We start from the raw sequence: 23,759 nt of genomic DNA, 5'->3' as shown, positions 1-23,759 counted from the left end.
TCTAATGTGTCTTAAAGTTTGAGAGCTATGTAGGCGCTAGTTCTTATGTAGTGGTACTATGATTATTATTTAACTCCTATCTACCAGGTATCAGGTTTATCATAATTGACAAAAACTGTTCTTTTATAAATTGAATATAATATGTAAATCCGATTATGACGTGTAATATGTAATATTGTTTTAAAAAAATGAGTATGAGTATTGAAACGCTATTGGATCAAATATGATCTCATTTACACTCCATGACTTAGTTGGGATTATCATTGTAGGAAATCCTCATACAAATTCCTGAACAAAATAAACTATGTTTCTCATACCCCTCCTGACCTTATCTCGCTCTTCCACGGCTGCTACTAGCAGAAGTAGAGGAGCCACAATATACCTACCTAAAAAAAACTTCCTTTATTTTCTCCCATGCTAGAGATTACCGATAAGCATAGATATATTTTTACTAAATGTGATATTAAATAAATAAAAATGAAACACAAAAATTTGTTATATTGCTTTAAAACACTGTACAGAAAACAATTCAAAGAAAATATTGTGTGGAGTGTTAGTTGACACGAATTCTGAATTGTACAAAAAGGATTTAATAAACCAGACTGCAGATATAAATGTTTTGAAAATAAGTCTTACATGTAGGTACAAATTGTAGATTTTTTTATCTACATCAATTATTGATGAAAATAGGTTATCTTCTAACAAAAAAATAATTTACAGAATTTTAACAAGACTAGCGAGTAACATAATTAACAAGACTAGCGAGTAATATAAAGATAAAGATAAAAAAAGTTTATTGCCATAACTAGAAATCTTACATTCCTTAAACCTTAATTAAGTAATAACGATATGAATAAAATAAGTAATTAAAATAAAATTATTTTATTATCATTCTGAATCTGAACAGTTAATAATAGCACCTTTTCCAGTTCACTTCATCACTTCGAAGAAAGGAAACCAACTCATTCTCTTCAGAGGCTACACGTTCTTCGAGTACCGACGTCAAACTAAGGATACCAACGTACGTTGGAAGTGTTCCACAGGCGCCAAACATAAATGCAGAGCTCGCATGATGATAGACGATGGCCGAATTGTATTCTTAAATGATAGTCATAATCATCCACCGCCGAAATTGAGTAATTGGGGAATTGCTTAAACAGGATTTCGAGATCCAAAAAAACTTGTATTTTTTTGTACGGAAAGGCTATCAGCATATTTTGACCAAGCTTTATGTCAAGTGGTCATACTTAATGATTGTCAGCCTGGGAATTGAGATTTAAGTTTTTCTTTATATTACTTGTATTTTTATGATTAAACTGTAATTATATTTTGACTGTTATTTATATTTTGTATTCACAGCATTATTGACTGAACTTGCATTGATTACCAGTAATAAAGAAATACTTTACATTACAACTAAAATGTCACTTTATGTAATATAAAATAATTCGCTTTTAGAATGGCTAACCGCAAAAAGAATCAATCAAGAGAAGAAAAAACTTGCTGAGCGAGAAAGAAAGAGAAGAATTATGAGTGATCCCGAGAAAGCAGCAGATTTGCGAAGAAAAGAAAGGGAACGTTATCACCGTAAGAAAGCCGAAGGTAAGATTTTACCTCTAAGCAGCATGCAGCCTTGTGAAAGAAGAAGAATACGAAAAAGAAATAGAGATAATTTCCAAGCATATTATGACAGAAAAAAGGAAAAACTTCGTTATGTTAATTTGACAAGAACACAGGCATTATCAGCAACAACTGCGACTCCCACTTCGCTCCTGGCCGGTCCTTCTACGCCTCATAGTCCTTGTCTCAGTCGCTCTCGTTCTGCAAGTTCTGAGCCTGACACAAGCATCTCACGGCGGCTACGCTCCCAAGATGTACACACGGTCTATCGTAATGTGAGTAGCCCAATACCAGGAACATCTACTGCTAATCATCAACCTGTACAGACACCGTCTGTCTGCAGCATTCATTCGCCCACTCCTAGTGTACAATCTTGCCCGGATAGTCCTGGTTCAGCCTCATCGGTTAATTACGAAATGGTTCAGAGATTTAAGAAATAAATTCAATAGGTATCAAAGAACTAAAGCAGCACAAATGTATACTTCGAGAAAGATTGCTGACTTTAACTAGAGAAAAAGAGACCTACAGGAAAAGGTTAGAACGGATGCACAAGATATTATAGACGCTAAAAAATTAGTAAGTCAGATGATTGATAAACAACTACGAAATACGGTAGTCAAGTTCAACGAAGATGATGAGAATACCAGGATTGGTTCAGGGAAAAAAAGAATGCATTGCTAGAAACGGTTTAAAAAAAAAAAGAACGCCAAGAAAGTACAGAATAAAATATGGTTGTCTGTAAAGTCGGTTTACGGACGATAATTTTGCATGATAAGAAAACATTGATGAAAAAAATTGCAAGTATTGCAACGTTACCATGGAGATCTGTCCACAACGTTACCATGGAGATCTGTCCACAACGTGACACTTTTTAGGGTTCCGTACCTCAAAAGAAAAAACGGAACCCTTATAGGATCACTCGTGCGTCTGTCTGTCTGTCTGTCCGTCTGTCACAGCCTATTTTCTCCGAAACTACTGTACCAATTAAGTTGAAATTTGGTACACATATGTAAGTTTGTGACCCAAAGATGGACATGTAACGTAAACAAATTAATTTTAAACACGGGGGCCACTTTTGGGGGGTAAATGAGAAAATTAAAAAATAAAGTTCGTCAAACTATATCGTGTTACATATCAAATGAAAGAGCTCATTGTGAGATTCTTAAGTATATATTTTTTATAATTTTAAGATCAATAGTTTAGAAGTTATTCAAGAAAATAGGCAAAACATGACCATTCCCCCCTTTATCTCCGAAACTACTAGTTTAAAAATTTTGAAAAAAATACACAAAATAGATCTTTACCTATAGATCACCGGAAAACCTATTAGAAATGTGCAGTCAAGCGTGAGTCGGACTTAATTACTTAGTTTTTGATCCGACCCCTACGGTTTTTTAAAGACATTTCGCATAAAAAATACATTGTTTAAATTGTGTAATGTACGGAACCCTTGGAACGCGAGTCCGACTCGCACTTGGCAGGTTTTTCGTGCATGCTACCGGTGTTCATCGATTTATAAGACGTTATCACGTCAAAAGATATCTGAATGCCTAAATAAAAAAATGACACCAAATTTATTTAAATGCAGGCTATACTCCAATCAGCTACGTAACTTTCGCCAGAATGAAACCCTTTTGGGTTGTAAAAGCCCTGACTACTTACTCTAAATACCTGTCTCTGTCAAATTCATGCCACCATGGAATTTTATGTATCCGCATTAAAATTGAAAAAGATCATTAATGAAAGCACTATACATTACGAAAAGTTTGTGTTGTGAGGTTATTGCTGTTAATTGCTTGCAACGAAAATGTTTGAACTGCGAAAATAAAATTATTGACTATAAAGAATTCGACAACTGAAACTATGGGTTATTGGACCTGGAAAAAAAATACTAAACAATATAAAAAAAAAGCAACCATTGTGGAAAAAGTCAGATTTTACGAAAAACTTGTAGTAGTTATAAAACAGTTCGGACAAAGCTTGATTCCTTTTAGCACTGCGCTAATATAAAAAATCAATATAATAACATAAAAAAAAAAACATTTCAGAAATATAATCGATTTTAGCGAAAATTACAATACTACATATAATGCCGAAGTTCAAATTGTTCATGTTCTGTTTTTTGTACTTTATTATAATAATATATTAAAACGGATCAAAAAACATTTATCTTCGTTTCATTTTCAGTTGATAACTAGTTAAAATTAACTTTTAATTTGCAGAAATATCTAATTTTGGTGTGGATATAAATTTTGGTGGCCAGTTAATCTAATTTTGGTGGGTAGACGCAGTTTTAGTGGCAACAAAATTATTAAAATCATAACATCTATAAAACTACTATGTATAATGAAAGGCCATTATTACACAATATCGATTGTGACTAGTTACGTATTATCGATACACAATTTAGATTAGACATAGACTACAAAAATAAAAAATCCCACCAAAATTAGGTAAATTTTGGACCTGTTGAAATTCACCAATTCAGTTCAATGATTGTTTTCGAATAGGTTAATCATAAAATCATCGTCGTGTAAAACTTTAGGGCTACTTGCAGCTTTCGCTAACTCGGGGTTAACCTGTTAAACCTGGAGTTACCATGGTTACCAGTACAATTTGACGCTAGGTTAACGGTTTAACCGGTTAATCCCGGGTTAGTGGGATGTTGCGTAGGTAAAAATAAAGTGACGAATTCTTATCGAATTTAACGATTTGACGAATTCTTTCAGTGGACTTCGTAACTTCCGCAAAAGGCAAGCGACTGCTCCGCTACCAGAGCTACACTTACTACCAAGACTACTTGTCGACTGCTGGTGTCAAGGCACAATGGAGGTGTTCGACTCATTGGGCACGCGGATGCCGAGCTAAGATACAGACAAGTGCTGACAAGATCGTACGATTTAAGAACAGCCATAATCATATGCCAATCGATTTTTATAATAGGAAACCTTGGGAAAAGAGCGTGGAGGCTAAGGGCGGATTCAGACTAGCGTTTTATGTGCGGCTATAAGTGAAATATAGCTGCAGATGTTAATGAGATCAGTAGTTATGTTTAAGAGTCTTAAGCCTCGTACAATCACAATCACATATATCTTAATATGAAAATCAGTCTTTTTGCCTTGCGTTTGTTTTTATTGCATTAAATGTATTTCTAATAACTCTTTTATGACTCTTCTCGTCTAAAGTAGAAATACGATTTTTTTTGTGAATTTGTTATTTTATGATATTATTTATAATGATTCCGAAGGCATTTGGTACCATTCACTATTTCTTAATTGTTCTCAATTCTTAAGTAATAAAAGTTCATCGCAACGTTTTTTCAGCGGTATTCCTTGTCCCAAATAAAGGCAAGCGGCGTCGGAAGCTACTCCTTCTCAATGGCTACACATACTACAAGAAAAAGGTGAATAGGCAGAAGAGCAACTGGCACTGCTCGACGCATACAACGCGAGGCTGCAATGCAGCTGTAGTTATGCAGAAGGATGTGATTGTAGCTGTGAGGCATCATCATAACCATCCGCCTAGCGGCAAAAAGCGAATATTGGTCAACGAATCCTCCGAGTTATTTGTCATGCCCGGAAATAATCCTCATTTGTACCTATCTCGTCTGCAATGTTAATTACATCTGATGTAAGATTGCGACAATTTTACACGATGTTTTCCATTAGTCATTTCATCATTGTAAACGACGACAAAATTATGTTTCGATGAGGCTGTTCAATAAATTGTAAATTGAAATAACTACTTAGGCTTTAATTTCGTATCCGAAGCGTCATTTACCTATCTGCAATATACAGAACTAGCTTTTGCCCGCGACTTCGTCTAGTCTTCGTTGAATTAGTATTTTGGGTAGCTTATTTTTTATCCAATATGCTTTTTATCGATTTACAATACAAACTTCCACCCCCCTTTTCACCCCTTTAAAGGATGATTTCTTGGATAAAAACTACTCTATGTCCTGCCCCGGAACTCAAACTTTCTCTATACCAAATTTCAACTAAATCGGTTTAGCGGTTTAAGCGTGAAGAGGTAACAGACAGACAGACACACTTTCGCATTTATAATATTAGTATGGAGTATAGATTTAGGTGCATTCTGCACTTTTCGTAACGGAGTAAATCTTAATTCCGGCCAAATGTCTAGCGAATACTTTGGGGTTAATCCTATGCCCTAAAAATATTACAGGTTGATGGGGGTTTCCAGATAAGAACTTTCCCGAAAAGGAGACGATTATATCGGAACTACCATTATAAAAATGTCATTAGTTTCCCAATAAGTAAGTAGTTAAAACATTTGAATCACATTTCAGTTCAATTCTTAACAAACAGCCGCGTTAACGGCGTCCCATGGTTCCATTACAATGGCTACATCTACCAGAAGCATTACGTAAAGGGCATCAAGACTCGCTGGCGATGCAACAAGCAAGGCACCCACAAATGCCGAGCTGTCATCTACACAGTGGGCCCAAACGATAACATTGTGTTAATTAGGAATGAACACACTCATCCCCCAAAAAGTAGTTTGTAAAACAGTTGGTTACATTAGACAAAAATGTCTTGTAAGCGAAAGGATCTCAATAATATTCTCAATTCATAGGAGTACTTGTACATAGTTATCTTCAATCTTAAAAATATACGGCTGTTAATAAAATCTTCAGAATTGCTTTCAATTTCATCAGTCGGTTATTGATTATTATCAGATTTCTTTTGGTTGAATATCCAAATGAGGTAGAATTATAAAAATGGACAAACTTTTCGTTATTTTATTTGGTAGGGCCGTATTTTACTAATTTAGGTTGCCTTTCCTTCTTCGTTGATGTCTTGTCGGGCGCATTGACAGTTGTTACCATTACGTATATTAATATTTATATCACATTTCAGCCAAAATCTTCACAAGGGCCAACGGCAGCCGATGGATCCTCTACAACAACTACACCTATCAGATGCACACAGCCCGCGGCATCAAGACGCGTTGGCGCTGCAGCCGGCAGAGTTCGCACTCATGTCGCTCTGTTATACATACGGTTGAGGACGAGATCGTTTCTGTCAAACATGGCCACACTCATCCGCCTTGTTAGGACTGACATGTCTGGTTTTGATTACCTATTCGGTCTGGGAAAAAATCTTGTCTATAATATACAATTTATCTGTCATCCTGATTAATTTGGTCTATTGCTCTTGGTCTATTTTCACATGCAGCAGCTTTGAATAACTTATAAAACTCCTAAAGTAACACATTGCTAACTATTCATTATATTTTGAATTAAATAATTATTTTAGTAATCGAATAAATTTTTATTAACCAATACACCAAGATTAACCTGATCCTTCTTGCCAAACTTCTCTGCCGGGGAGGTTATCTATCCCTGTTTTATTATTCTTTAGTGATACTGCAATTGCTTTCCTCGGAAAGCAATTGAGAGTTATTACATAGATTACAATAAATATTTAACTCCAATTCCAGCCAAATTCGTCACCCGCGAGACAGGCTCGCGCTGGCTACTCTACAACGATTACACCTATCAGCTGCACACAGTCTTCGGGATCAAGACGCGTTGGCGCTGCAGCCGGCAGAGTTCGCACAAATGTCGCTCCGTTATCCACACCATTAATGACAAGATCGTTTCAGTAAAACATGTACACACGCATCCACCTTGTTAAGACTGACAGTCTTCTACACAATCATTTTAATGACAATGTGTGCAAGTGTCACTATAAATTATGATGTTTGTTATGGTACTTCATTCTATTCAGTCGGTGCAGTTAACTTGGTCCGCCGGTTATAACTATAAATCTATCGAATATGCAGCTTTTCATGACATGATGCCTAAGATGTGTCTTATTTGATACAGATTAATGCACGATCTTAGTTACGTATTTCTATATTTATAACAGCTAGGTATTATATTTAGACTTTATTGATTATTATATAAATTGTTTCTTAATACATTTTTAATGAACATAACAATTTTGTCAGTATAATTATTTTAGACTAACTCTTCTCTCGATGCGATGCGAGGCAGTATCTCTCGATATCTCTAAAGCATTCGACCGGGTCTGGCACGCAAGTTTGGTGAGCAAGCTTCCCGCATATGGGATACCAGAATGTGAAACAAAGTACAAAAGGGTACAGAAATCAATTTCCTTACCCTACAGTGGTTTTAAATGTCACAACACAGATTTTTATTAAATAGGTATTGATTAAATAAATAGTTATGATCAAAAAACTTTGCTAAGTTTCTACAAATATATAAAGCCTCCTATAATCATGTAAGAAAATTATTACGATACCTAACTATATTTGCATTTCAGTCATGTTCTTGCCATCAAAGAAAGGCCGTCGACTTGTCATTCAAGGGTACTCATTCTACAAGCACACCACCGGTTTTAAAACTAGATGGCGCTGCGCAATGCACTTTGGTGGATGTCGAGCGGTCGCCTTCACTATCGGCGACGATTTGGTTAATGTAAAAAATTGTCACAATCATATAGCTAATCATAGTGCCTGAAATACGGTCATATTGGGTGCTGTTACTGAACCGGTGAGCTCCATCTTAGGCCCTGCCTTCACTTTCCATCAGGTGTGACTAGGGCCAATCGCCGATCAGTTTATAATAAAAAAAATAAAAAAAATATCTAATGTATCTTAGGTCTCCTATGTTGTCGTATTATAGAATATTTTACTATTATTTATTTAGCATATGTGTAACGCCATTTTTTTTAATATTTTCGTAAGGAGGAGAGAATTTTATCGTAATGAGTTTAGTGCAGCTGTTTTAATTAAAAGCTTACCTATAGATATTCGAATAGGAAAGCTTATTTAGTATATTTATGATATTATAGTTCACTTTTACTTAATAAATAAGGCTGTACTTACTGAATAAAGAAAATTAATCGTATTTCGCTTTTCTTTACACTGGCGATTCCAGGATATCCAATAGTTCTGAGCTATACCTAGACTTACACATACATACATATATAATTACGCCTATTTCCCGGAGGGGTAGGCAGAGACCACGGATTTCCACTTGCTACGATCCTGACATATCTCTTTCGCTTCCTTCACTTTCATAACATTCCTCATACACGCTCGCCGGTTTAGGGTGCTCTTGACCTGGCCTTTCTTCAGGATTTCCCCGATCTGATCAGAGAAAGTCCGTCGAGGTCCCTACCTAGACTCCCGCCGAGATACCTAGACTTATTTGTGTGAATTGCCAATATGGTGCCTTGACAATTTCAGTTCATTTTACACCATGATTTCTTGATCCTTTTCACCTAGCACTGCTATTACTTAGCGTTATCTAGCCAACGCTAACATTTGATATTTTGTGGAATAACTTTTTTAACAAACTATAAATTTAATAATAATAAAAGAATTTTATTTCGGATATATGTAAATCCAAGGTTGTTAGTTACATTTATAGTAGGGCAGTTTCAGGTGATAATGTGGACACGCTGGACAAAAGCACCAATTTTTTTTCAGGTACTTTTTAGGTCCATAGCTTTAAGTTTTTGATACGAACCAACTCCTCCGTCGGCCATCTTTAATTTTTGGCGGCCTCCTGGCAGGCCTGCAGGAGGCAGCATCCTGAGACCGTTGTTGTATTGCACTCGTAGGTCGCTGTACGCCCGCTGCTGAAATTTAAACTTTTGTTTTTATTTATTACCTTTTTTAAGTAAACTTATAGAAGTTTCACAAGTTTAAGCGGCGGTTCAAAGGTCAAAACAATTACGCCAACTAAAGTCTATAAATTTAAATAAGTATGGTAAGTATGGCAAGTATTATAATACTTATACGTATGGCATGTTTATTATTCATATTATATAATTTTCAGTTTTTTTTAAACGCTCGCAGAGGGGCAATCGACAGCTGGTGTACAATGGATATGCCTATAGCCCACGACCTGTGAAGAACGGCAAAGTCAGATGGACTTGCTCTACGCGCGGGTACGTCGGGTGCAAAGCTGTTATTTATACCGTCGATGATATAGTGTTGACAGTGAAACATGGACATAATCATTAGTATTGAAAAATACATAAGATGTACGCTCAAGTCAATTTATCAGTATATAATATAATAAATATCCAACTATTAATTGATTTTCTTTTTACTATTAAACCTGGAACGTACTGCAATTTGTACAGCGCTAAGTAGGTAAATGGGAAAGAGCAACAGAATAAAAATAAATACTAATAAAAGCGATCCCTCCCATGGCAGCTAAAAGCTGACTGCGTTTCATCAATCGAGAAAAGTGTCAGTTCTACTTACGGTCGACGGTGATAGCTGACGCTGACGCGTGACGCTGCCCATTTGGTTCGGTTTTGATTTTGTAAACAGTTTTTAAAATTTCTACATTTTCCAGCGTATTTCAAACTGTCACAAAAAGGAAAACGTCAACTAGTATACCTCGGCTACACTTTCTCCGCCCGTCCAGAAAGGCACGGGAAGGTCAGATGGTACTGCTCGACCCACGTGCCTCAAGGATGCAAGGCTTTTATTTACACCGTAGGGGATGATCTTGTGGCAGTAAGGAACCACCATAATCATGAGCTCCGGAAAATAGACAGTGCAATGCAGATAAGCGAAGTATTTTCAAATTATACCAAATAATAACTATTTATAGCTTTTTATTAATCAAACTTGGCTTGGCTTGGCTTAGGGGGCTTGTTTTGTGTTGGCATATTTGCCAATGTCTGAAAATTTACAATTGTAATACAATTGTTAATTATTAGATAACCTATTACGATAAAACACTGATACTGAAATATAACTTTTTTATGTTATAGCTGGTACCTACCTACTTAAGTAACTTAAATTGAAAGTACCAAATTAAAATGGTCTTCCTCATTGCAGATTTTTTTTTAAATTTATCTCTAAAATTACATAATTTCTTTCTTATATAATATAAGTAAGTACAGTTCAAAAAAAGGTAGTAAGTGTACTACTCGGTCTCGTAGTATTACGAAAATTACCCTTCCGTTTATCTAGTCCGGTGATAGTAAAGTATGAATGTAACGTGTTAAAATAAAAGAAAAACTTCCCAAAGATTCTAAAAGCCCCTTTTGATTTCAGTGTCCTACAGACTGTCAAAGCGGGGCAACCGTCAGCTGGTCGTCGACGGATACTCGTTCTCCGCGCGACCCGAGAAACACGGGAAAGCACGATGGTACTGCACCCACCACGCGACTCACAAATGCAAAGCCCACTTATATACTGTGAATGGTGAGGTTGTCAAATGTGATAATATTCATAATCATTAATCATAATAATTTTTATTCATAAAACCAATTTATATGTCAACATTATGGATCGATTTATAGTTACCTATTTAATTTTACACATACATTATGAAAAATTTATAGTATTGTAATTAAGCAGGTATACAATAGTATTGTAATTAAACAGTTTCTACAGTTTTCATTACCTATTTGTGAGCCCAGAAGTCCCAGAACTCTTGGTGTGGAATGGGCGCTCGACAAGCCAGTTTTTTAATCGGCGCCTAAAGCTAATAGGCTAGATGACAAATTGTCATTAATGGTATCAATCGATCAGGTTTGTTTTTAGAATCTATATGAGACCCATTGCATTAAAGCAATACAAAAGTCAGATATGATAGTCAAAGTCTGACAGTCGTACTTCACTCGCGAAACGCTTCTAACAAAACGATAAGTGAACGTGACGTCAAGGTCACTGAGAGCCCATCTTGAATGTATGGAAAATAAGAAAAATTGCGATTTTGTCGGTGAAATATTGCGTTTATGTATAGTTGCGGTACAATCTTTTTTCTAATAAAATGTAAGGAATCGAATGGCTTCGAACCCTTACTTTTTCCCTTTTTGGAAGTTTGAAACTATCAGGTCCCGCATTTTTGTATTATTTCCATATATTATTTTAATATCCACATTATTGTGATAAATTGCTCATTTCTATTTTATTTCATATCTATTTTAGAATCAAGAATCAAATGTTTTATTCGTGATAAACTTAAAGCTAAAATTACATACAGAAGTATAACTAAGTATAAGTATAACTAAAACTATTTTACTAGATTTTGTTATAAAATTCAACATGTGTCATCATCCCTATTAAATTGGGAGCTTCAAAGATACTTCTAGGCAGTTCATTATAAACAGTGGGCCCCATTATATGGGTGAGCTTATTAGATTTTTTAAGTTTGCGACCTACACTAACCAGTTTCTTGGCATTCCTAGTGTTAAAGTTATGTATTATTCCATTTGTTTTGTAGTACAAGTATATAGTCCTCCTCATCGTTTTCGATGACGGCGACCCCAAATAAACATTATGGACGTTGTCTAGCGTGAGCGTGAGCTCTAAGAGCTCGTTCCCACTATGTCGGATGTCGGCGCCGACTTTTAATCGGGTGTTGGCGCCTCTGTTCACACTAGTCGGCTGTCGGGACGATTTTTAATCGGGTGTCGGTGCCTCTGTTCACACTAGTCGGCTGTCGGCCACGACCGCAGCTGGTGCCATTTGAGGTTCTCATTTGACGCGCGGGAGGCACAGGGGGTGCGGCGCGGGCGGGGTCGGTCTGACATCCGACATCATGTGAACAGCGCAGCCGACACGATTTTTTTCCGGACGGAGGGCTGACAAAACGCACGATAATTTATGTCGGATCCGACACAAAATCGTTGTCGTTCGTGTGTGAACAGCTTCATATAAAATGTTCTGCCGCTACGACAGCCGATTAAAAATCGGACCGACGTCCGACATAGTGGGAACGAGCTCTAATGTGGCTGGCCAGGCCGAACTTGTTCTTAAATGCTCTATTGCACGCGTGACAATAAAGTTGGCCAGCTGCGTTGAACGTGTACACGTAGGAGGGCTTAGGTTTTTCTTTCCGCAACTGGCGTTTTATGTCTAGGCTGGTGAGGCGGTTATCTTCAAATATTTTGACACCGTTATGGATGGTAGAACGCCAAGATGACCTTCTTCCAGCAAGCTCCTCCCAACGCTCAGGGTACGCTAGTACAAGTGCGAAAAATTGGAAATACCTATACCTATTCGCTAGTGTATCGTTACATATGGCCCTTAAAATTTTCGACGTAGTTACTTATTGTACTAATTATAGCACCTGATGTCGTAATGAAGTACCAGATTGTGTTTGGTATCCTTTTACCAAACACTAAAAAATCTATAGTTTAAGTTACCTACACCATAATGTTTCTATGTTTCTGTTTTTTTTCCATCGCTGTACCATTTTAAATTGTGTCTGGTAATAAACGTATTTAGATTTTATTTTTATTTTATTTTATGTACCTCCTGTAAAATATAATATCTGGAAAAAGTGAAAAAGAAATCCTCATAATTATTAGTCCGAAAAAGAGGAATACACTAAAAATAAAAACATGGCATCGGTGCTAGAAAGCAGTAAATGCACGGTTACAAGAATTTGTCAATAAAGCTTTTTTTAACCACAATCTGTGTTTTTTTTATATAACGGCAATTTAAGAATTTTACCAAAATTGTGTATATTTGCATTCAAATACGTCATCTTAAACAGTTTATGTGCGCATGCAACCTTTGTTTTTTTTGCTAAGTAATACGTACAATCTGAGCTCACATTGTTTCAGCACAATTCATTACATCAAGAAGAGGAAAGCGTCTACTCATATACAATGGGTACGCCTACTATGGGAACCCACAGCCAGGTGCCGTCAAAATACGATGGCGGTGCTCAACTCACCAAAGAAGATATGGGTGCCAAGCCGTTGTTTACACTTTCCAGGATACAATTGTGTCTGTCAAAGGAATCCATAATCATGAGGCGAGAGATCAGAATAATCATATCCTGTCTTATCCTATCGAATTTGTAAGCTGAAATAGATGTCAAGGAAGAAGTGACCGAGGCCGAATCGGTCGGTCAAATCGGCGTTTCCAGCTTAGAGCTCTTGCCCACTGACGTCCACTTTTTTGCGGGATACGGTTTTCCGCAGGTTTCCGTTTTAGTAGTATACGTGATAATAAAGTTAACGTTCATACGAGCATTCTGTTTGCGGGATACTGCACGCATACTACAGAAAACGGGATCCTGCAGAAAACCGTAACTGCAAAAAACTGGACGTCAGTGGGAAAGCGGCCTTACGCTTCCTGACTTATAGAACACTTGGCCACGGCGGTACCAGTCTCAAATTCTCGAGTACCTAGGTATATGCATTATTTGAAAGGCTAAATGCTTTTAACACTGAAGGACGAGTATAGCAAGTGTTTGCGCCTCCTATTCGAAAAATATTTAACAAAATAATGTGATGTCTTCCCTAGTTCGATCTCAATTGTTTATTTATTGTGTTTAGGTACCAAACTCGGGCGGTTGGTGAAGAAGATAGCCGAGTGTTTACTTTAGTTTTTACTTCATCATATCAGCCCTTTATCGCCCACTACTGAGCATAGGCCTCTCTTCTAGTACCTACGCCAATTTTTTTACTTACTTAACATATCCTATACAGTCAACTTCATGCAACCAAGCCGTCTGCCGGTCTTTAGTTGACCTAACTACTTACCAACCGCCTCAGTTAAACGGTAGATCTATTACTATTAGTTAAAAAGTTGCACCAAAAATGTATTTACTATAACTACTTACTATTACTTAATACCTATATAAGTACCTATTAAGTGTTATGGCGCTAGACTAAATTATTAAACTGTTTAAACATCACTATTGCTATTAATCTAAAGCCGTTGGTATGGATATTGGTACCGAGTTATACCGGGTTTAAAATATTATAATACCTCTTCTGTAATACATTTTGACTCTTTTTTAAACCCGTTCTTTAAAATGTCCCCTATAAGTGATAATTTATTACAATTCTCTACATTCACGTGTTTAACATTAATTGTTGCTTATTTATTTCAGTTTTTAATTCGTTACAGTGCAGTTCATAATGTCAGGAAGAGGCAAGCGTCAACTAGTACTCGACGGGTTTACCTACTACGCGAGACCCCGCGACGGCGCCCATAAACTACGATGGTGTTGCTCGACCCACCAACGACGACATGGTTGCAGAGCCGAGATCTATACTTTTAAGGACGCGATAATTTCGGTGAAAGGACCGCATAACCATGAAGCGCGTTATCCGAAATTAGAGAACTGGCCCATATAGGACGGATTATTTTAGTTAACTATACAATAACTAAAAAACCTTACTTAAGTATGTTTTTGCCAGATGTATATTTATTTGTAATACAGTGCCTTTGAAATATACATTATACCGGTAAAATCGACTTTTAATCCGTTGGTTTTGCAATACACTACTTTTGAATTAATACTGATTTAGTGTGCCCATTTTAAAATTATATTGTGTTCTATGTGTATTTATTTGTGTGATGAGTACAGATATTTGTTCCTGAGTGAGTTGTGTTTTCTATGTATTTAAGTATTATATATATCGCTGTCTGAGAGTACCCATAACACGAGCCTCCTTGGGCTTACCTGGGTAAGAATGTCCTATAATATTTATTTATTATTTATTTATTTATGTTTAGCTACGTAAATAGCAGTATACCTTCTTTACAGTTGTAATATTTTTATTGATTTATTTATATTCGTGACAGTGTTGAAGAAAATCTTAGTTTTATTTGGTTCCAGTGCAATTTATAACGTCAAGGAAAGGCAAGCGTCTACTAGTATACAAGGGGTTTACCTACTACTCGAAACTCCGACCGGGTAAAGATGTCAGTCGAGATAAGCTGCGATGGTGTTGCAGCACTAGCCAACGTCAACATGGATGTTTAGCAACTGTTTATACATTGGACGAACAATTTCTGTGCATGAAAGGGACTCATAATCATGAATTTCGTAATGTTTTTAGGCGTATCTAGATAGTTACTAGTAACTATATCAAACAAGATAAATATCTTTACTATACTTATATTGACCGGGATATAGACCGTGATTCTTCTTCTTCTTCTTTTTCTAGGGGCTATGTAAGGCTCCAGAGCCTATGTATCACTGCGACCATCTCTGATCTATTGTGATCGCCACCTACTACAACTCTCGATCCAAACCTGCAACTTCAAACAGCTGCAGGATCTTTTTGGTTTCGAGAGACTTTAACTCCTCCGGGCGCAATATATGTCCACCCAGGATCAAGTCACGAGTGCGCATTAGGCAGGGGCACTCTGTGAGGATGTGTAGGGGCGTCTCCTCTGCCTCCATACAGAGTCTGCACCGCCCCATGTCACGTTTCCCCATAGTGTGCATGTGCTTATTTAGGCCGCAGTGCCCGGTAAGCACCCTGACCAAGTTGCGCAGTTGGTTCCTAGGCAGCGCCAAGGCGCTCGAAGACGCCTTTTTGCTGAAGGCCTTGATAAGCGCTTTGGAATGGTTCAACCCTGGTTTCTCCCTCCAGAGTTGAATGGTTTTGTAGTGACAGTAGGTCTTTAGGGTGAGCCGCGTTAGGCTTCTGGGAATCCCACAAAACGGCTCAGGACTGTAGTTCTTCCCCTTAGCCCCTGCTCGCGCGAGTTCGTTGGCCTTTTCGTTTCCAACGATACCCGCATGCCCCGGGACCCAACGTAGAACAACCTTGTTCCTGGCTCCAAGGTTGTTCAATAATTGCCTGCAGTTCTCAACCAGCCTCGATGTGGTGACATCAGAGGTTAGGGCTAAGAGTGCCGCCTGGCTATCCGAATGGATATAGATAGTATGGTTGCCGTAGTTGCTTTGCAGATTCATTGACGCACATTCAATAATGGCGTATACCTCTGCCTGGAATATAGAGCAAAAACACCCTAGGTTTAAGCTGATGCTTTTCCTGGGCGCTTCACCATATACTCCGCAGCCTACTTCAGATCCGGATTTGGAGCCATCAGTGTACCACCTCAGGCTTCCTTCTTTCCACTTAATTTGACTGTTTGACCAGTCCTCCCTTTTGGGGAGTTCCACTGAGTAGAGTTTGAGTGGACAAAGTTTGGGTGCCATAGTGTCGGACGGCATCCCAAGAACAGGAATATCGTACACTGATTCCTTAAACAGTCTCAGAGTTTGCGATAACCAATTACCTCTCCTCGCGCCCGCAATTCTAAGCATACTAGATCTCGCCTCCAATTCCAGATGCAGGTGAAGGGGCGGTAGATTTAGTATGGCCTCTAGGGCTGCCGTCGGGGAGGATGACATGGCTCCAGTGACGATGACACAGGCAGTTCTTTGCAGGCTGCCAAGCCTCGTCACTGTTGCCTTCTGCGTCGTTTTCCTGTACCATGCTACGGAGGCGTAAGACACTATCGGCCTCACTATAGCCGTGTACAGCCACAAGGCAATCTTGGGTTTTAGACCCCATCGGTTGCCTGCTAAACGACAGCATATTGCCAAGGCTGATCTAGCCTTTTGTATAGTTCCGTCCACATGCTTGTTCCAGGTCAGTTTCTGGTCCAGTGTTACCCCCAGATATTTGACCTCTGTTGAGAACGGAATAGTTTTACCATTCATGACAAGCGGCTTAAGTTTGTCTAGTTTCCGCTTGTTCTTGAATGGAACTATAATTGTCTTGTCCGCATTGATAGACAATTCATTATCTCTGCACCATGTATTTATGGTGTTGAGAGCCCTCTGCATAAGGTCTGATAAAGTACTTTGACAGTTGCCCCTCACCGTCACAACAAGGTCGTCTGCGTACCCCTGAGTGTCGATTCGGAGCTCCGCCATCTTATGCAGAAGTCCATCCACCGCGAGAGTCCAGAGCAAGGGAGATAGGACACCCCCCTGCGGGCAGCCTCTCACAGTGGCCACTTCCAGTGTAGTGTTAAGCAAGTCTAGCCTAACCATTCTGCTTGAGAGCATGCTTTGCACCCAGCGGATAGTGGTGGCGTCCACCTCCTTGGCCCTGAGCCCTTCCACCAGTGTCCGAGTGGGTGTATTATCAAAAGCGCCCTCAATATCTAGGAAGGCCGACAGGGCTATGTCTTTGTCTTCCAAAGCCCTTTCCACTCTGTCAACCAGCTCCAGCAGGGCAGTCTCTGTAGATCTGCCCCTACGGTAAGCGTGTTGGGTGTCGTGTATGGGTTTGTTTAGAAGACAGCTCTCCCTGATATACTTATCAATTACCTTTTCCAAGGTTTTAAGGAGGAACGAGGAGAGGCTGATGGGTCTGAAGGACTTGGCTAAAGCGTAATCCTTCCTCCCAGCCTTCGGTATAAATAATACCTTAACCATGTTCCACTGCTCCGGTAGGTGTCCCCAGGCATAACTAGCTCTGAAGATCCTGACCAAATGCGGGATTAGGACTTCAGCTCCTCGCTGCATTAGCATAGGGCTTACTCCGTCCAGGCCGCACGTCTTGTAAGGTTTAAAGGAGTTTATAGCCCACCTCACTATCCCAGGTCTTATGACGAGGGCAGCCTGCCTCCAGTCCTCTGGGCGAGGCCTATGCAGGCCTCTGACCAGCTGGGGCTCGTGTGACTGTCCTGCCCCCGGAAAGTGAGTTTCAGCCAAGAGCTCCAAAGTCTCCATCTCACTAGCAGTGAAGGAGCCATCATGCCTCCTGAGAAGGCCCACTTGATTACTTCTAGCTTTGGAGAGTATCCTGTGAAGTCTCGCTCCTTGAGGCGTATTTTCAATTTCCTCGCAGAACCTCCTCCATGACGCTCTCTTAGCTTTCCTAATCTCTTTACTGTATTCATTTAGGGCTTTCCGATAGACCTCCCACTCCTGTGTCCTCTTAGCCCTATTGAATAACTTGCGTGTTTTGTCCCTGAGCCTCCTGAGGTTGGAGTTCCACCATGGGACCACACGTTTGGTTGATTTGAACTTGGGAGCACAGTTTTCTTCAAAGGCACTTACAATGCCATTTGAGACCACCTCCACCGCAAGTTCTAAACTCTCCCGCGTTTTGATTACCTTCGCTGCGGATTCCAGATTACTTTCTAGGCTGCTCCTGTAGCCTTCCCAGTCCGTCCTCCGGGGATCCCTGAAGGTAACCGTTTGAACGCTGAGAGAAAAAGCTATATTAAAACAGATGTGCTTATGATCTGACAACGATTCCGCATCACTTACCCTCCAGTTCTGAATGTGCCTGGCTAGATTTGAAGATGCAAAAGTCAAGTCTAAAACCTCCTTCCTGACCCTAGTGACAAAGGTGGGTGTACATCCCATGTTTAGAATTTGGAAGTTATTGCATAGAAGAAAGTCATGTAGTAACTCACCCCTATCATTGATGTCGGTGCTTCCCCAGTTGGTGTGATGGGCGTTAGCGTCACATCCCACCAGCATTTCTGCGTTGTGTCTGCGGGCGTACTCGGCCACGGCTGTGAGATCCGCAGAGGGGTCGTTCCTGTCTCCAGGGAGGTATGCCGAGCAGAGTATAATTCTCTGCCCGCTCCATCCCTTGAGATTTACATACGCTGCTACCAGGTCGTCTGTGCATAACTCTGGAACAGGTAGAAAGTCAATGTTCTTGCCAAAAACAATGCAGGCCCTAGGCTTAATTCCATTAGTATTGCATAAAACTTTACCAACCGAATTCAGTCCTAGTATGGTTGAGTTTCGCACCCAAGGTTCTTGAAGTAGTGCGAGGTCGACGTGTCCTGCAAGCCGGCTTTCAACAATGGCCGTGGCGGCTGCCGCATGATGGATGTTCGCTTGCAGGACCCTCGCGGGTGCCGTAGGTCCAAGGCCTTTTATTTGGCCCTTTTGGTGACCCGTTGTGGCCCACCCCTGCCTCTCGCAATAGGAGTCCCTTGAGGCCCTCCTGTCGCCGAGGTTATGGGTCTGGCCCTACCGGGTACCATGCCCCTCGTCATGCCCCTTGTGCCTCTGGCTGCCGGTTGCCCGCCCCCACGGCCACGAGAGCCCTGGGGTATGGTTCGGCCGCCAGGTACCTTGGTACTTGGCCCTGGAGTAGATTCGGCGAGGGACTGAGGTTGCTGTTCCGTCTGCTGTGCTGGGGGAGCGTTTGGCCCCCCTTTTAGCCGGAACAGTACTTTCTTAAAGCCAATGGCTACCTCTCCACGATTGGCCTTAAGAGTTTCGGAGGAAGGCTCATCCAGAGCGAAGGTGACCACCTTGCCCCCCTGCTCAGCCTTTTCCCCGAGAACTTTCCAGAGTTCTGTGTTCAGGCCAAAGTTCTGGACCCTGATCAGCGCCAAGGCTTCCTCCACTGAGGCCGCCTCAGACTCCGGAATAAAGGTGATAGCCGTGGCTGGTTTGGGTAATTCACCCTCCGGGATGACGGAGAGTTTGGCCTCCGGCCACGGCTTTAAGTTCGGGACCTCATTCACAAGCCAGTCCCTGCTAACCTGGTTAACACAGGTCACAAGTATCCAGCCTGTCTTGTGAATGAAGCCCAGAAACTGTGGTGCACCGCCCTTCGCATTTGCCCATTGCTGGACCATGGCGAGATTTAGATGCCGGTGGACCAACTTCATCTGGTCCTCACTCATAGGGTCCGAATTACGGATCCCTACTCGTGAGGACCCCGCTACCTCCCGAAAGCTCGGATGCCGAGACTCCCCTGAGGTTTCAACGCGGAGTTTCGGGGCCTTTTTCACTGATCCCTGCGGAGATTCGTCCTCAGATCGGACCCTTTTTACAGGGCCTTTTTCCGTGGCCGGCTTCTCCACAGTGATCTCCGCCCAGGGCTTACGGGCCATAGACAGGGCTTGCTCTTTGGCTACCCCGTCACCCATCAGCCTGCGGAATCTCTTGCGAGCAGCACCCGACAAGCGTTTAGAAACATGCAGCTCTTTGGCAGAGGAGTTGTCGTTGGGCGCACCAGAGACGATGTCGTCTCTGTCGACCTCAGCTTTCCCCTCCCCTCCCTGGGAGCAAACTTCGGGCGTGCTGGAGGCTTCTACAGCCTCCCTCGCTCCGATATTACCTTCGGCCTGGATCCCGTCCAGAGCCGAGGACATGGCGTCAAAGCTATTTAGATTTGTATTTATATTTGTATCTTCCATTATATAGACCGTGATTACCTTTTGTGTTATTTATGAGCTCCCAATATTTTGACGCGTTTACATGCATCATGTTATCGGGTGACTGAAGATAGCGGGTGGGTGTCAAAGTTGTGTAGACCTCGCTCGGTCTACCCTCATTCTTGCGCGTCGAAACTGCGTCGAAATATCGGGAGCTAATAAATAACACAAAAGGTAATCACGGTCTATATCCCGGTCAATATAAGTCTAGTGAAACTAACCGTGAATCATTTAAAACTCTAATCTTTACTATACATATTTATATTTTTTACTATAAACATACCGCACAAATCAAAATACCACTTGCTACTACCATTTAACTCAGGGGGCAGATAATTAACTGTGCCCTTTAAATATGCTATTGTATCTATATATTATGTATAGAAATATCACTATACCTTCTTTAAAATTATTTTTCCGTGTTAATAAAATCCTAGCTTGAATAGGCTAAATGACAAATTTTCATTAATGGTATCAATCGATCAGGTTTATTTTTAGGATCAAATCTCTATATGGGACCCATTGCATTAAATCAATACAAAAGTCAGAAATGATAGTCAAAGTCCGACAGTCGTACTTCACTCGTGAAACGCTCCTAACAAAACGATAAGTGAACGTGATGTCAAGTTCACTAAGAGCCCATTTTGAATGTATGGACAGAACAAGAAAATTGCGTTTTCCCCTCACTAGCTCGGAAAGCCGTCTTTTATCCTTTAAAACTAGCGGGGAAAAACGCATTTTATCCACTAGTGGGGAAAGTAATTTGACCTTGGATGGAGCGTGTTTAAGTAGCTTTTGACAGTTTTGACAGATAACAAAACGTAAAACGCTCATAATAATGGTTCGTTCGATATTAATTATCATAAATAAATGGTTTAAGAATTTAATAATAAATACCAAATTTAGCTTTATTTAATGATTTTAAGTAATAAACCTTAAATTCCATAAGAAACTTGTTTTTTTTAAATAATGTTGAATGTAATTCTGAACGCACAAGTTGAGTCGATGCAATTTCAAAACGCATCGTCAGAAATGTCAACATTGTCAACAAAAATTGTCTCACTGACTCCGATACGTAAAAATACACAACTTCCAGTTTCTTTTATAATATCGTATTATCGTAAAAAAAATTAGTGATTCTAGTGATGAAGATGATCTAACGCCTGTGGATGTTGCACTTTCCTCGCTATAGTGAGGGGAAAAGTTTTGTGTTACACACGGGTGCAAATGTATTTTACTTCTCGTGTGTTGAAACACTCGCTACGCTCAGGATTCTATTTTAGAACCACTCGCTTCGCTCGTGGTTCAACTATAGAATCCTTTCGCTTTCTCGTATTTCAATTCCACACTCGCGGGTGAAATACAACTTTGCACCCTTGTATAACAAATAACTATTTTGTTGGTGAAATATTGCGTTTATGTATATAGTTGCTTTACAATATTTTTTTGGATAAAATGCAATGAGGTACCCTTACTTTTTTTCTATTTGGAAGTTAAAAAAAGTTACTTAAGTAACTGAAATTTCAAAACTTAAGTTTTGAAATTTCAAGTCCTGTATTTTGTATTATTTCCATATATTATTTCAATATCTACATTATTGTGATAAATTACTCATTTTCTGTTTATGTTACTAGATTTTGTTATAAAATTCAACATGTGTCATCATCCCTATTGGTTACAGTGCAATTTATAACATCGAGAAGAGCCAAACGACTGTAGTTTACAAGGGGTTTACCTACTACGCGAAACCCCGGCCGAATAAGCAAAATAAGCTGAGATGGTGTTGCAGTATTGGTCAAGTTCAGTATGGATGTAAAGCTACTATTTATACATTTGAAGACACATTTTTGTACGTGAGAGGGACACATAATCATAAACTGCGATATGTCTTTAGGAGTAACAAGTAACCACCTATATCAAGCAAAATATATTCTTTTCTATTATAAATCGGTCGGTTCTCTGGTTATCTATCTATGATGTAAATCTCCCAGTCCCCAAACATTAGTGTAACTGTCCCAATTGTTGCCACCTTCAAGCTTCAGTATTCCGAGGAATAGAGGTGACAATGGGGCTGTCAACTATTGTACCGTTTTATAATAAAGGTGACTCACTTTACAATATTTGCATTAACCACATATAATCTTCCAAATCCAACTTTTGAATTTTGTTTTCAGCTACCTTCACTACATCAAGGAGGGGCAAGCGCCTGCTAGTATACGATGGGTACACCTACTACGCGAGATCAGAATCCAAGCAGAGCGGTAAAGTGCGGTGGTGTTGCTCCACCAACGCCGCCTTAGGATGCACAGCCACTATATACACGTTTGAGAATATATTATTGTCAGTGAGAAACACTCATAATCATGTCTTGCGAGGATGTTCTCTATAATAACAATTACAATAGTAAGAAGGAAATGTCTACTAGTAGACGATGGGTACACCTACTACGCGAGATCAGAATCCAAGCAGAGCGGTAAAGTGCGGTGGTGTTGCTCCACCAACGCCGCCTTAGGATGCACAGCCACTATATACACGTTTGAGAATATATTATTGTCAGTGAGAAACACTCATAATCATGTCTCGCGAGGATGTTCTCTATAATAACAATTACAATAATAAGAAGGAAATGTCTACTAGTAGACGATGGGTACACCTACTACACGAGATCAGAATCCAAGCAGAGCGGTAAAGAGCGGTGGTGTTGCTCCACCAACGCCGCCTTAGGATGCACAGCCACTATTTACACGTTTGAGAACATATTATTGTCAGTGAGAAACACTCATAATCATTTCTCGCGAGGATGTTCTCTATAAAAACAATTACAATAAGTAATTTAGTATAATTTTTAGAGTATGAAAGATTGACTGTTATAACCAAATTGATTCTTAATAAACATTTGTTATTTATTACTATAGTAAAAGATAATCATTATCCTAACTACTCTAATTACAGGGGTGGTGATCGTTCTCCGATTAAATAACACTGTATTATGTAAAATTATTCGTCATTACAATAATAAGAAGGAAATGTCTACTAGTAGACGATGGATTCACCTACTAAGCAAGATCATGTACTGCAAGGATGACCTATGTAGTTTTAATATACGATACGATACAGTATATCACGAAGACACAATTTATCTGGAAGGAACGAAATCGCAATCCCATGCAGGCTGCACTTTTGAGTGTGCGTGACTACATGTTGAATCA

At 39.7% G+C, this 23,759-nt stretch overlaps 1 protein-coding gene across 3 annotated transcripts in view; it reads left to right on the top strand.

Moving 5' to 3' along the window:
* LOC134755337 (protein tramtrack, beta isoform) overlaps positions 1-23,759 on the top strand; it is a 598,730-nt gene that overhangs the window by 507,509 nt on the left and 67,462 nt on the right. The window contains exon 5 of one of the 3 annotated variants that reach the window (XM_063691856.1): positions 9,983-10,245. The exons of 1 other annotated variant lie outside the window; for it this stretch is intronic. In XM_063691856.1, coding sequence (XP_063547926.1) covers positions 9,983-10,230 — 248 coding nt within the window. In that variant the 3' untranslated portion in view covers positions 10,231-10,245. Of the gene's footprint in view, positions 1-4,349; positions 4,646-9,982; positions 10,246-23,759 lie in introns of those variants that run through there. One more of the 3 variants, XM_063691835.1, reaches the window with a different exon arrangement.

Source organism: Cydia strobilella, chromosome 2 (assembly GCF_947568885.1).
Source record: "Cydia strobilella chromosome 2, ilCydStro3.1, whole genome shotgun sequence".
NCBI lineage: Eukaryota > Metazoa > Arthropoda > Insecta > Lepidoptera > Tortricidae > Cydia > Cydia strobilella.
Note: the sequence above shows the minus strand (reverse complement) of the source record. Positions and strands in the feature narration are given on the sequence as shown.